This window comes from Cordyceps javanica, chromosome 2 (genome assembly GCF_051103115.1).
Source record: "Cordyceps javanica chromosome 2, complete sequence".
NCBI classification, from domain to species: Eukaryota; Fungi; Ascomycota; class Sordariomycetes; order Hypocreales; family Cordycipitaceae; genus Cordyceps; species Cordyceps javanica.
Window position 1 is genome coordinate 4,094,558 of NC_139296.1, and position 14,879 is coordinate 4,109,436.

Consider the following 14,879-nt stretch of genomic DNA (forward strand, 5'->3'; position numbering starts at 1 on the left):
TTTTGAGCTGGTAACTGTCGCTTTTGGCTCGCTAAATATTTTTCAACTTGATTTCTGAGGGGAGAATTCTTTTGTCCCATTGTCATGAGATAGGATGTGGAAGATACCCGCGTGCTCGCAGCACTCCTGGTACAAGTTGAGCATTTACTAAATATCCTGTCACCGCGCCGGTACTCGTTGCGGATCCAGTCCGTAAGTTACAGTGGGAAATGCTTAACTGCACGGAATCGAACACTGGGATTGCATTTTAACATTTCAGACAGTTGAAAATAGCATGTCTTTCGTTAAACAGATATAGCTATTTCTGAATAGTTGGGCGCTGGCACAGTGCGGTCTTGGATAAGTTGTTATTTCATGACCCAATTGTTCGCCCCAACGTCCACCTGGTCGCCAAAGGAGTCCCACGGAATCTTGTCCAGGTCTTGCCATGCCACGCCGCCAGTTTCCCACATGTTGTGCAGCATGGGGAGCACATCCGGCATATCGGGATCTGTCGATAGCACAGGCGTCTGGTCCAGCCCCAAGTCCCATTGCGCAATGGTCGCACCGCCGCTCCCGCCCATCACGGGACATCCCGCGCTCCTGCCCCATGGCGCCGCAGCAGAGGCTTCGCCCGCGAGTGACTTCTGTCTCTGGCTGAATTTCGACGCGAGAATGCCCAAGACGACGCGGTTCGCCGCCAAAATGCCGTTTGGGTCGGTGCCCTCGGCGGAACCGCGCGAAAACCTGAGCAGGAACGGCTCCAGCCGAATCTCCTCGCGCGCCGAGGGCCAGTCAAAATCCGGACACAGCGCAACCGGAAAGGACAGACGAAACGCGAGCGTCAGGACGATTATCAGGCGCGTCCAGTCATTGACGGTGAACGCAACCATGGCAGCATCATCGAGCGCCGACACCAGGTCAAGGAAAGCTCGGAGCTTCTTCACCGAGCTTTTCATCTCGTCGGGCGCTGGTGCGAAACGCGCTCTCTTGGCCGAAAGTGCCGTTCTTGCAACAGGAAACGCAAGCAGACCCCCAACCTCGAGATATATCTCGAAGTATATCATTTGCATACGGACCGTAGCTTCGTCTGACAAGTTGTTAGCCGTGCTCGCTATTTTGAGGGTTGTCGCGGCCTACCTAGAATGCTTGGAAAGCGGACCGAGAGACTATCCCGCATCTGCTGGTACTGTTGTGAGAGACCAACGAGAATAAGCTGGCCTTCTCTTATATCCATGCTCTCTCTATCATTGACAGCCCTAGCAGCTTCTGGGAACAGATTCGAAACACGAGCTAGGATGGCCAATTTCCGATCTTCATCATTCTCAGCACATTGCTCCAAGATATTGACCGCCGTAGCTGCCCAAAGAGGCTGCCTAGTGCTAACGAACCGATCACCTTTCCATACAGTAATATACCTGTGGCAGTACAGATACTTTAGTATTCTTTCCAGTGCACGGCGAATGGCCAAAGCTTACGTGGACACCAAATAGACGTAGGCAAGGTACGTCCGAATCCTGTCCAAGTCGTCAGTGCGTACTCCCTGGCCCCAGAGTTGAGAGGAGAGGAAATTCTCGTCCAAGTTCAGGTCGTGCACAATGTCTGAGGCCATGCGCATGCATCGAGCTAGTTGAGAGTTTTTCGGCTTGAGATGAAACGGATACCTGAAGTCCTGTCGTTAGCACAGGCCGAGACCAGTTGCCGTCTCGGTAGCCCTACCATGCACAGTAAATGAGAAGACCGCGGAGCAGCTCTAGGCTTCCATCGCCCCCGCAAACATATTTCAAGCCGAGGATCTTTCGAAATTCGTCATCGTACAACGAGTGCTTCTGGACGGACCCTGATCCCGATGTGACTGTCAGGATGGCAAGCAGGACAAAAGGCTGAGTCGCAGCAAGCCGAGGTAAAGTGCAGTCGCTGGCTAGCCTGAGAAAGGGCAGACTGCGCGAGATACAAGTGAATTTTTTGAGAAGCTCTTGCGCGGATGCTGTGTTGAACTGAGGTCTGCGCCATATGTCATGGGCGGCGCGAGATGTGCTGGAGGTAACAGATGGTGAGGCGGTTGAGAGACTCGGATTCAAAGTCTCCGGAGCAGCGCTGTCATCATCGAACACATCATCAAACGACTGAGCGTGTATTTCTCGCAAGCTCTCGTATTCATCAATCCCGCGTGGCTTCGCCGGTACAAAGGTGTCGATGGAAAAGGTTGTAGGCTGGCCGGACGGCGGTTCCGACACAGATTCTGCTTCTGCGGCGCTGATGCGGAGACGATGAGCCAAACCATCTTCTTCTCTGCAGGACTGCCGCGAGAACAACTTACGTAGACGACTGACGTCCCCTGCGCGGGCGGGCTTTGGTTCGAGAGATGCATTCTCTTTTCGCGACGAAACATCTGCAAGAGCCGTTATTAGCGCGCGCGGCTCAAGCCTTGATCGGGGCCCCAACAGCATCAACCCGTCGCCTGCTGTGGCGCACCTTTGACAGATCCCAGGTTGCTCGCTTGGACGGCACCTGGCCTTGGCTGCGCGACAGTGCTCGCAAGCGGTCGCGTTGCGCTTTCCGGGGTGGCTGTGAGAATCGGCCGCTCTGTTCATGTCCAGCGTTCTGCTGTAGAGAACTCCCAACAAGCCACAGTCATTGAATTCGGCGCTCTCGCGCGTGTGCCCTTTTGGTAAATTTCTTGGTCTGAAAAATTCTCGATTGGAAATTTGGCTAGCCGAGCCGTTTTACGTGTGTGAGTGATGACTTTTTTTTTCTTGTTTTTCGTTTTATTTTTCCCAACTGTTGCCGTCGCAGAAATGCCACTACTGTACTTGCTGATAAATGCGGTCATTCTATATCCGAAGACGACACGGATATCTACGCTGATTGCAGTAAGCACAGCCCATCACATTGGCTCAATTTCTCAGTGCACATCTCGTGATGACCCAAGTATCAAACCGCTTTTGTATTTTATTTTACGGATTGATGGGTTTATAATCTGTACTTAGTGACTGGTAGTTACGGAATGTCTTGTATTTGCATGACTTCAGTAGAGAGAGTGTGGGACCTTGAGATGACCGATGCCATAGTTACAACTTACCAGCATGCCCTCCCTGCTTGGTTACCCTGCTAGCAAGCACAACTAATCCCGAGTTGAAATTGAACTGCGCAAACTGATAGGCAGCTGAGTAGGGATAATATCCAGCGGACTATTTTCACGCTTGCATCTCCCACAACAGTGACATACTCATACCCCTCAGGCCCCGTAGAATGGACAAGGGGGGCGCTTTGTGTTGAGTTGTATTCTCGATTCCAAGTTGGCCGCCGGCCAACCTGGTTTCAGCCATTCGCAGGAGAATACGGCGACGTACACGGCGAAAGAGACATCGATGACGTAAACGCATCGTCCCGTACAAGGTTGAGGTGATTATCGAAAGTGAACTGACCTCTAGTCTACGACAGACGTCGAGGATGCGGTGAATGGGATGGGAAACTGGGTTCAACTTGGGTAACGGCATCATCGCAGCGTTCTTGCCTTGAAATGTTCCCGACCCGAGTCCAAGCTAATAGTAGGGCAGCGGAAGCCAAGTCCGTGCTTTTCTTACATGGTACTCAATACCTCTCTAAAGAAAAAAGGGCACGTTTCTGGCGAGTTTCTAAGCTCGTTCATATAGTGCGAGAAATTCCGCAATACTGAGTACGCAGAGATTGCGCAATACACGTGGCATTGCTGCTTGTTTCCTTGACGTAAATTGACAAAGGGGGCAATGTTCTAGAATCCGGTCAAAGAAGGCTGCGTCATGGTCAAATATTGCATGGATGCTCTCTGCTTTTGGGGGGCATTTAGGAGCCCACCTTTACGACTTTGCCAAGATCCGTACTTACTTATTTACCTACTTAGTCGCATTCCCAAAGCCGGTGCATGCCACCATCGTAAATTTTGTTGTGTGGCGTTTGTACTTTATTATTCGGCACAGCCGGGCAGCCTCAAAAACGTCACCGAAAGTGGAGTGTCCGAGGCGCGCAAATATCTTCTCCCTCCATCTTGCTTTTCCCCCGACAGAACCGCGTGAAATTTTCGTCCAGTCACGAGCGCCATGCTTTCCTCATTTCGCGGGGGAAAAAAAGGGGGCTCCAGTTGAAACGAGGACCAGGTCTGATGGATTTGCAAAAAAAATTGTGAGGGGGACCCCAACGGAAAGATGACGGGGCCCCGTGGCGAAGGAGAAACGAGAGCGCAGACTCCAGTCGTCTCCATTGTGGAGGGACAAGGTGTTTGCGATGCCAGCAAATTCAATACAACGTGAGTGGCCCACAAGATGTGCTGGTATGTGCCATCGCTACCCGATTTAAACGTTACAATTAGTGCGGGTATGCAAGAAATAGCCTTTCTTGACAGCGGTTGAGCCGCATCTCCTCTCGCCCGATATAGAATGTGCGCGATTCAGTCGAGACAGTTGCCCCCTCCCCCAATGCCCCAACTGGGGATATAGCCTCACGCCCGAAAGAGAGAAAAGAAAAGAGACCGGGGTTTGAACTTTCAAAGGTTCAACTTTCAAAGGCGTCAAGTAGTGTCTATTCAGATGGTGAGAGTACAGGCCAAGACAGCATGTCTCACCACTTGCCAGGGCTACTGCAGCTTATTATTGATCGACTCTGATAGAAATCGCGCGCCGTTCATGGCCGGCTGGTTCACAGCTTGGATATGCTGAAACCGGTACCCTGCCTTTTCGACGGAGCCTACTACCCGTCTGCGGTATCCCTCATCCTGCATTAGACCTCCCGCCAGCACTAGGCTGGCCTTTGACGGCTCAATCCCTTGACTAGAGACGAGCAAAGCTGCGACTTCTGCCAGGCTGTCGGCCCCGGCCGCAATGATGCGGTCAGCATCCTCATTTGCTCCCGCCATTGCCAAGACCGTCTTGGCTACCCCGGCAATTCGACTGGCCCTGTCCATCACGGCATCCCCGGGCTGCTGCGGAGCAAGGTCAGGTACCATGACCGTGCTGAGTAAATCCTCGGGCTTTGCCTCTGGGAACTGCGCCCTGAAGTGGTCGAATATCGCAGCTGCCAGCTGCGGCACGGGTTGGGCCGGCGCACGCGCGTCCTTGCGCATGCGGCACACCTCGCTCGCACGCAGCGCCAGCCGCAGCGCCTCCCGACCGATGCCGTAGCCGGAACCGTCGTCGCCCAGCATGTAGCCCCAGCCACCGGCACGGCCTGTGCGAACGAACCGGCCGTTTTCCCGGCGAAAGCTCATCCCTACGGAGCCCGTGCCTGCTACCAAGACGATGACGGACTCCACGTGCTCTTCCGAAGCCGACGCGACAGGCAAAAGGTCAATATCCGTAGTCACGTCAAGCCCGGCACCGACCTTGAGATTCAGTAGTTTCGAAAGCCCAGAGTTGATCGACGGCTGTGCTGCAGGCGGGTCATAACCGGCGATGCCAACCCAAGCTGCGGCGAATGCGATTGACGAGAATCGGCGCCCCTTTGTCGCTGGACATGAGTCTACCGCTTGCTGAATAGCGCCGGAAATCGCAGACAGACAGGCATCGAGGCCAATGCTGGTTCTGCGGGATAGAGAGTAAGTAGGTGATGGTCAGACGCCAACGGCTCGCAACAACTCGCGGTGTACTTACACGTTACATGGCCCTCCAATGCCTGTCCCGACTGCCCCGTCCTCGGATATTATCGTAGCCTTGCAGCTGGTCCCCCCCGCATCAACGCAAAGGACGATACCAGTGTCGTTATCGGTCGCTGTGGCTGATGCGACTTCGTCTTCAGCGAATACCTGGGCGAGGACGCCATTGTTTCGCGCAAGACGCAGTTCCGCTTCTGCCACGGTAACCCCCAAGACAATCACCACGGCAGCGAGCTTGGTGCTGCCACGACTGGCTGCAAGGACAGCATCTAGCTCTTCATCAGAGTGATTACAACTTTGGCCACCAATGGCTCTTAGAATGTTGCGGGCACGCTGCCGCAACTTGATATTCGTGGCTTTCAGATCCACCATCTATGTGTCGTGTCAGCTGGGCCAACCGTCCCAGTTTGGGCTCTTGGGCTCACCAGATTGCCATAGGTCTTACCCAACTTGATCATGATACCCGTGCTTATCATGTTCAAGACCAGCTTCGTAGCGGTGCCGGCTTTCATCCTGGTGCTGCCCGTCACCGACTCGGGGCCGGTGACGGCACTGACGAGATAGTCTGCATTGCCTTCGGCCGCAACAGCAGACGGCTGCACACAGACAACACCTACAGTAGTGCATCCGATCAACCTAGCATACTCCAAGCCCCCGAGGACATACGGTGTTCGGCCTGACGACGCGATGCCAATCAAGGAGTCCACGCCTGGCTTGAAATTAAACGCCTCAAGATCAGTCTTGGCAGCGGATCGGTCATCCTCGGCGCCCTCTTTAGCGTTGCGCAGCGCATAGTCGCCCCCTGCGATCAATGCAATAAATTGGTTTGGGGAGCTTGAATACGTTGGAGGAATCTCGGAAGCATCCAACACACCTAACCTGTCGACCTGGTCAGTCAAGCACCTCCCCGCCGAGGCCAATATAATCCAATATTATATTCGCTGTCAACTTGGCATAAGAACAAACGTACCTCCCGCTAGTGCCGGCACCAATGTAGAATATGCGACCCCCCTTGCGCACTCTTTCAGTCAGCGCGTCAATCGCTCCGGCGATCGCAGGCAGGCACGGTGTTATGGCTGCCGGCACACGACAATCCTCCTCATGCAGGATGCGACAGAGTTCCTCCGTGGATACCTTGTCAATTGTCGTGGTCCTTGGGTTCCTGTTCTCAGTCTGTAGGCTGTCCAGCTCAACGGTTGCGGGCGACGACATGTTGGGACGCAGTTACCGGTATAGCTTTTGCTTTGGGAGATTGGTGCGAGGAAGGCAGGGAACCGGAGATGAGAAGCGCAGCTATCTATGCACAAGGGGCAGTATATCATGCGGAAATCGACCAAAATTGGAAGCGACGCAACTGTCAATGACAACAAGTGTCAGAAACGCAGCATGGAGGCCGAGTACAGGGACGCCACGCCGCCACGACAACGCTAAACGCTGCCGTTTTTCCCATGCCAGACCCGTACGCAGGCAGGCAATTTGGTGCGCCGGGAACCGAGACGCCTTCACGGCGAGTCATGCCTGATTTGGGCAAAACCGGTGCGCCACCGCGACGTCGGTGCAGGATGCGAGGCCCGTCAGCACTCCGCGGACTTGGAGTCCTCTATACACGTTATTCCCATAGAATGATAACTGTGCCGGCTGCCCGACCCCAAACAAAACTGCCGTTATTTTTTCCAACAGCAGAGCTCGTCTTCCCCACGACTCCCCCATTCGAGTTCTTGGTCTCATTGGAGATTGGGTTCCTCCTATCCCCACCTCCAAGACCAGCAATTCCACTCCGCCGGGACTGGGCGGAAAGAGAAGTTGTGGGGTGAAATGCTAAGATGTAACGTGTGGTGTGAAGCTGAGTTTTCATCGGTCGACGCTAGTAGCGAGGCTCAACTTTGGGGGTAACTACTGGATACTTACTGGTATGCGCAAGGACAGGGACGCTCGCCAACCAAGGGTACAACCAGTTTCTCGTCTCGCCCGTAGCAACCAGTCCGGGGGGTCGTGCATGTCTGAGGCGAATATCCGCTGCCTTATAAGAGTCCCCAGCTCTGCCTTGCACCGCTTTCCCCAGATTGTCTGACATTATCTGCGTCTGGGACTCCTCAATCTATTTTTTTCCCCAGAAATCCTGTATTCAACAATGGCGCAGCCGGCGCACGAACTCGAGAAGATGCCTTCCGCCAACGACCACATCGAGGACAACGCCGCTGGCGCCGGCGCAGTCTCACCAACCAGTTCAGAGCTAGAGCAGGGCCAACACCAGAGCAAGATGATGCGCTTCTACTCTCATCCCTGGACGCAAATCATACTCATCTCTGTCATCTGCTTCTGTCTTCCCGGGGTATGTCACGCGAACAAGAGAAGAAGAAAACAAAAAGACGCCGTCACAGAAAGCTGAGACTTTTACAGATGTACAACGCTCTTACCGGCATTGGAGGCTCTGGTCAAGTTGACCCGACCGTCGCCGCGAATGCCACCGTTGCTCTCTTGGCTACCACTGCCGTAGCATCTCTCCTCATTGTCGGCCCCATCTTCTCACTTACCGGACCCCGAATCTGCTTCCTCCTCGGTGGATGGGCGTACGCCCTGTACAGCGGCAGTCTGCTCAACTTCAACCACAGCGGCAATGGTGCTTTCGTTATTGGCTCCGGTGCCGTCCTTGGTATCGGCGCTGCGCTCATCTGGATTGTTCAGGGCGCCATCATGACTACATATGTCGACGAATCCCAAAAGGGCCGCGCCATTGCTGTCTTTTGGGTCATCTTCAACTTTGGAGGAGGTATCGGATCGCTGGTCTCGTTCAGCCTCAACTACAACAACACTGCCGGCACGGTCAGTGATTCCACGTACATTGCTCTCATGGTCATCATGGTCTTTGGGTGGGCTCTGGGCTTCTTCATCTGCTCACCAAAGCACATTCGTCTGGCGCAGCTCCACAGAGCTGTCGAAACCGAAAACACCACAATCATGGGCACGTTTAAGATGACCATCAACACACTCATGCGGTGGCGCGTGGCCTGCATGATTCCCCTGTTCTTCTCCGCCAACGTATTTTACAGCTACCAGCAGAACAACGTCAACGGCTTCACTTTCAACCTTCGCACGCGGTCTCTCAACGGAGCAATGTACTGGTTTTCGCAAATGGCCGGTGGGCTGCTGATTGGTCTCATCCTGGATCTTCCCATGCTCAGCAGACCCAACCGTGCCCGCCTCGGGTGGTTCTTTGTCCTCGCGACCGGCATGATCATTTGGGGCGGCGGCTACCAGTTCCAGCTCTGGCAGGACAAATTTTTCGCCGAGGGCGGCAAGCAGACCCTTGACTTCAAGGACAGCAAAAGAGCCGTCGGCCCCATGTTCCTGTACATCTTCTACGGATGCTACGACGCCCTCTGGCAAGGGTTCGCGTACTGGCTCATCGGTACCGAGTCCAACAGCACGTCCCGTGCTGCCGTGCTCGTCGGCATGTACAAGGGCCTTCAGTCCGCCGGCGCCGCCATGGCGTGGAGACTCAACGCGCTGCAGCTGGCACCCATGAAGCAGCTAGCCATGGACTGGGGCCTCTGCATCGGCTCGTTGATCATCGTGCTGCCAATGGTCCTCACAATCTCAGAGAAGACTGTGGCAGAGGAGGAAGAGGGGTCGCCCGGGCCTGCAATGCAGGAGGGCAAGCTGGCGGAAGAGTAAGGTATAGAAGCATCTGTAATCATTAGCCTTGTATTTATGAATTTTTTTTGAGCGTGCTGTGATTTTCCAGTATCTTTGTGATCTATCATTTTGCAACCTCCATGGTTAGTCTTTCCTTAATTTTTTTTTGGTATCGGCCAAGGTCGGCAGCAATACAAAAGCCTGGAGTTTCCGAGCAAATTGAAAACCCAAATAGAGTCACGCCTCTGGCAAGACAGACAGCGTTCTGATTTTACATGATTGAAGGTCGATTCCCGAGGTCCACATGAGTCGCGCGCTATCGCATGCCTTTGCCTGCCAACTCAAGTAGTTAGCCAGCTACACGAACTAGCCTGACGCGACAGAAGAAGAACCCGGCGATTAGCAACAGCAATCAACGAAGAAGTAGCTTGGTAGCTTAGATTTTGGTCAGCTCATGAGGCGCTGCCAGCCTTAAATATAGTGTTGGCGTCTGCCTTGCATCTCGTATAAGAGCGGCCTAACCCCTGTGGCTGACGCCTCATCTCGCTTTAGTGTCTTACAAAAGTCCCCGAATTCGCGTTAATATCACAACATGCCCTCCGCCGACGTACAAGGCCCGATGAACACCCTCATCCAGGCTGGTTTTTTATCAGGATATAATTCATGGAGTGCATCGTGCCGCTGAATCGAGTGGATCAGTCCGTTGCGATCTCATCGGTCTTTCTCCTATTGCTACCCCAGGCATGGCTCAAAGCACGCCGATCCGATGTCAAAGTCCGACCTGGCTCACTAGGAACGGCGAAACTTGTGAGTGCTGCTCCTTCACGGTGAGGCTACGAAATAAGAATACTGATGTGCAAGGTGTAGATTACTAGCTGCGCCCTCATTACGGGGACTCTTGCACATCTCGGTGCACTTCTCGCGCGGCCTAACAGTCTGCCAGTGGTTGGCGCTGCCGCGCTGTCCTTTTTTGCCGCAATAGAAGTGGCTTTGCTTTCATTTGTGTGTCACAGGAGAGCGCTTAGATCGTCGAGCCGGCTCCTACTTTATCTCCTTATCGCAGGATGCTCGAATCTCTCTACCATATCGAATTTGACCGTGGCGAGGAACCTGGAGTATTCGGAATGCTTCGTACCAGCAATAGGCGTCATGCAACTTGTCCTTTTAATCCTAGAATGCACTTCCAAGCGGTCTATTTTTCTACCCCAGTATAGATCACTGCCGCCTGTCGAAACTGCGAACTTGTTCAGCGCCGTCTCGTTCTGGTGGATCAATGAGCTGCTGGCTCGAGGGAACAAGCAGATATTTCGAAATGAGGACATGCCGCCCTTGGACTCCCATCTCCAGGCTGCTGGCTTAAACGAAAGGATAAAACAAGCGTGGAAAGACAGAGGTGATTACTCATTGCCACCCAGAATGCATCTGGCCTGCTAATTTTCCCCAGCGAGACCGGAGACTAAAACAACGTTATGCAAGGTTCTGCTCGAGACATATACGTGGAAATTCGTCGCCACGATGATTCCTAGAATTTTCATGGTCATTTTCAACTGTAGTCAGCCACTGCTCATCAAAGCTGTCATCCGCTACATCGAGTCACCTAGTCGTCAGAGTTCGTGCTCTGAGCGCTACTTGATTCTCGCGGCCGTGTCAGTGTATCTCGGATCGACATTCTCGAGCTCGCAGTACTTGTACAGGACCGCAAGGCTTCAGCTCAGTGTTAAAAGCTCTCTTACATCTCTCGTCTATCACAAGACGTTGGGCACCGCTGCCGACGCCGCAGACACGGGGAAAGCCACGACTGTGATGAGTACTGATGTGGATGCCATCGCCGAGGCTCCATCCATGTTTCATGACCTGGTGGGCAGGGTACTTGAGGTGACCTTTGGTCTTCTCATTCTGGGAGACCAGGTCAAGTGGCTCTGGCCCGTACCACTGATTATCATTCTATTCTGCTCTCGAGTGAGCAAATTTGTCGCCAAGAACATCCGCAGTCGTCAAAGAAACTGGAATGAGGCAACCGAGCGTCGAATTGGAGCCCTCGGGTCTATCCTGGGATCGATGAAGAGCGTCAAAGCGCTGGGAATCACAGAGGCACTGCTTTCCTATATTGCCGACTTGAGAAACGACGAGCTTGCGCGGGCTGGAGAGAAGCGTTTCATGGATTGCCAATACAATTCCAGCGCAAACGCACTCGGTTTGTTCTCTCCTGCCATAACAGTCGCGCTCTTTGCAATCGTCTCTCATTTCAAAAACGCTCCTCTCGATACGGCAGTTCTGTTTACCACTGTTGCGGCGCTCTCCATAGTGACGCACCCTGCCAACATGATCATGACCATCTATCCGCGCATTGTTTCTGTTGCATCCAGTTTCGAACGCTTCCAAGAATTCCTCATGGCATCACCCCTGGAGGATACTCGTAGCCTTGAAGCAGAGGTCCGACCAGCCGGGACCAACTACAGCAATGCGGTTTCACTTACGGATGTCACGGTAAATGGCAAAAATTCGCAGCCCATCTTGAGAAATATCAATTTGAAGCTATCCCATGGCTCCGTCACGGTCTGCTGTGGCCCTGTCGGTAGCGGCAAGTCTGTTCTCGGCAAAGCTATCCTCGGCGAGCTACCCGCGGCGAAGGGCCTAGTGCGGTTATCCTCAAAAAAGATTGGATTTTGTGACCAAAATCCATGGGTCATGGCTGGTACAATGAAAGAAGTAATCTGCGCATTCGATGCGTCTGTTGACGAGGCAAAGTATAAATCTGTTGTCAAGGCCTGTTGTCTGGATTATGATCTCAGCCAATTCCATGAAGGCCATGACGGCTTGCACATTGGAAGCCGAGGCGTCAACCTTTCTGGTGGCCAGAAGCAACGAATTGCACTTGCCCGGCTGCTGTATGCTGGAGAGGATATTGTTGTCCTTGACGACAGCTTTGCAGCCCTCGATGGGACGACTGAAAGCCAAGTGATCGAGAACCTCATCGGGCCTGCTGGACTGCTGCGCAAAAATGGCGCCGCGGTCCTGTGGATCACAAACTCTGCCCAATACTTCCATTTTGCCGACCATATCATCCTGCTAGAGAAGGGCATGGTGTCGCGTGAGGGCACGGCGAAGGAAATGGAACCATATGTTGATGCGTTGCGCAAGTTCAGCGTAGAAGACGATTCCCCTGCTTCCTCGGCGCCTACACGTCCGGATAAGACTCAAACTAAAAGGGATGCCCACAATGACCTGTATCGACAGACGGGTGACATATCACTCTATGCATTCTACCTAAAGTCAACCGGCCTAGTGGCACCAATTGCCGTCGTTGGTACCACGGCGACGTATGCCTTCTTCAACACCATACCCACCTACTGGATCAAGTTCTGGGCCGATAGTGACGGCTCTAATACTGCAGTCTTCGCCGTAGGTTACCTCCTCATTGCATTCATGGCGTGGGCGGCCACATCAGTTCACATGTGGACCACGCTATGCCTGCTGGCGAAGCGATCCGGCACGCACCTGCATGATGCTCTTGCTGTCAAAATATTGGGCGCGCCTCTCTCATATTTTGTCGCTACGGACATCGGTGTCACGCTGAACCGCTTCAGCCAAGACATTGACTTGGTCGATCGGCAGCTCCCCAACTCGTTTGCACGCTTTGCGACCCAGTGCTGCAAGATGACGGCGCAGATAATTGTCATGTCTCTTGTTCAGACCACGTTCGCATACGCAGTGCCTCTCTGCGCGCTCGTAATCTATTTTGTTCAGCGAGTGTATCTCCGGACCTCTCGTCAGCTTCGTGTGCTGGACCTCGAAGCCAAGGCTAGTTTGTATTCCTGCTTCCACGAAACCGTATGTGTATCCGCGTAAGAAATTGTGACGATGTCTCGAGTCGCTTACCATTGACGCTGCAGATCGACGGGCTACCTACGATACGAGCCTTTGGATGGCAGCGTGCTGTCGAACAGCGCAACATCAACGCTATCGATCTGTCCATGCGCCCAGTCTTCCTCATGCGTTGCCTCAACAGATGGCTGCTGATAGTACTGGAGCTAATTGTCAACGCTGTCGCCGTTGCGATCGTCGCGTTTGCGGTTCTGGGAGGCAGTGGACGAGGCACCCGTGTTGGCGTCGCATTGAACCTCGTGATCTTGACAAACTCTACACTTGTATCTCTGGTGCTCGGCTTCACCGACTTGGAGGTTTCGCTTGGCGCCATATCGCGCCTCAAAAGTGTCGAGGAAATGACACCACAGGAAGATCTATCCGGCGAGGCTTTGATTCCTGACAAATCATGGCCGGCTCGTGGTGAATTAGTGCTGAAGGATCTGGCTACAGGATACAGGTGAGATATCTGAACTGGTGAACGTGAATGAACATTGACTAACCTCTGTCCACAGCATCAGACATAATGTACTCAGCAACGTTGACTTGATCGCCAAGGCGGGGCAGAAACTGGTCGTTTGCGGCCGGACGGGCAGGTAAGAAATACTCACCATGCTTTTGATAGTAAAACTGAACTGAAGAAAACAGTGGTAAGAGCACAATTTTCATGTCACTTCTGAGATTGATCGAAAGTACCGGTTCGATCAATGTGGATGGAATAAACATCCTTGTTGTACCTCGATCTATTGTACGCAGCCGCTGCTTTATTGCTGTGCCCCAGGACAGCGTCGTGTTCAAGGATGCCTCATTGCGATTCAATCTGGATCCTACCGGTACAGTCAGAGACAGAAATTTGAGGGACGCCCTCAAATCTACTGGTATCTGGAACGTCTTTTCTGACACTGATGCTGAGGCCGCCGACATTCTCGACCAGAAGCTCTCCAACCTCCCAGCCATGTCGGTCGGCCAGCAGCAGCTCTTTGCGCTCGCGCGCGCTGTTGCGCAGAAGCATCGACTAGCAGTGTCGCGCTGTTACTCTGACACAGGGGATGACCACTCACAGAGAGCCAGACCGATCGTTCTCTTGGACGAAGTCACAGCTTCCATGGACTCTACAACCGAGACCAAAGTCTATGATGTTGTCGAGAAAGAATTCGTGGCCGAGGGCCATACGGTCATTTTCGTGTCTCACAGACTGGGTGGGCTTCTTGGAAGGCTGCGTGAAGGCATAGATGCTGTGGCGGTGCTCAAGGACGGCCGGGTGATGGTCGAGACAGACTTTAACAAGCTCTCCAATGTCGAGAGTGGCGATGAGTAGAGTAATGCCTCGAGTTAGTTTGGTAATGCCCGTACCGTTTCTTGGAGTCATGGTAGATTTGCGAGAATAATGATACGCGGTAATGCAACCGACCCTTTGCCAACGATAGTATTCTGAGAGACATTGCAATAATAAATACATCTTCGTCTGACACGATCTCATAAATCTGTAGGACTGAAAACAAGAGATACTGAAAAGTCTTATGGATTCGTAAGAACATGATCCGTTTTCCTTGTTGTGGCCGCTTCTTCTTGTAACTGATAGCTCTGCTAATGCAAATTCCCCTCACAAGATCAACTTGACCGGTATGAAGAAATGTGAAAGCTTTCACAATGTTATCTTTTCTCTCAATTAGAATCCCTCCAAAATTCTCCTAGCAGACAATAGCAGACACCCCACACTTGCTTGCCTTGACAAAGGTAATATTCGGCAACTGCCACATCCATTTTACAGTCG

At 53.0% G+C, this 14,879-nt stretch overlaps 4 protein-coding genes across 4 annotated transcripts; 2 read left to right on the forward strand and 2 right to left on the reverse strand.

The window, feature by feature from the left end:
- Positions 1–347: 347 nt before the first annotated feature.
- V2A60_003747 (uncharacterized protein) lies at positions 348–2,350 on the reverse strand (the record flags this gene model as incomplete). The annotated part of the gene is made up of 5 exons (XM_083255074.1): positions 348–1,069; positions 1,120–1,397; positions 1,458–1,643; positions 1,699–2,235; positions 2,313–2,350. 5 exons carry the CDS (start codon positions 2,348–2,350, stop codon positions 348–350), a joined length of 1,761 nt encoding a protein of 586 aa, XP_083111200.1.
- Positions 2,351–4,591: 2,241 nt separating this feature from the next.
- On the reverse strand, positions 4,592–6,817 carry V2A60_003748 (uncharacterized protein; the record flags this gene model as incomplete). Its single annotated transcript, XM_083255075.1, has 4 exons — positions 4,592–5,534; positions 5,604–5,977; positions 6,031–6,484; positions 6,576–6,817. The coding sequence occupies 4 exons, from the start codon at positions 6,815–6,817 to the stop codon at positions 4,592–4,594; spliced, it is 2,013 nt and encodes a 670-aa protein (XP_083111201.1).
- A 919-nt stretch (positions 6,818–7,736) lies between these two features.
- On the forward strand, positions 7,737–9,280 carry V2A60_003749 (uncharacterized protein; the record flags this gene model as incomplete). Its single annotated transcript, XM_083255076.1, has 2 exons — positions 7,737–7,937; positions 8,006–9,280. 2 exons carry the CDS (start codon positions 7,737–7,739, stop codon positions 9,278–9,280), a joined length of 1,476 nt encoding a protein of 491 aa, XP_083111202.1.
- Positions 9,281–10,756: 1,476 nt separating this feature from the next.
- Positions 10,757–14,423, forward strand: V2A60_003750 (uncharacterized protein; the record flags this gene model as incomplete). The annotated part of the gene is made up of 4 exons (XM_083255077.1): positions 10,757–13,072; positions 13,135–13,565; positions 13,621–13,701; positions 13,754–14,423. 4 exons carry the CDS (start codon positions 10,757–10,759, stop codon positions 14,421–14,423), a joined length of 3,498 nt encoding a protein of 1,165 aa, XP_083111203.1.
- Between the last annotated feature and the right edge of the window lie 456 nt (positions 14,424–14,879).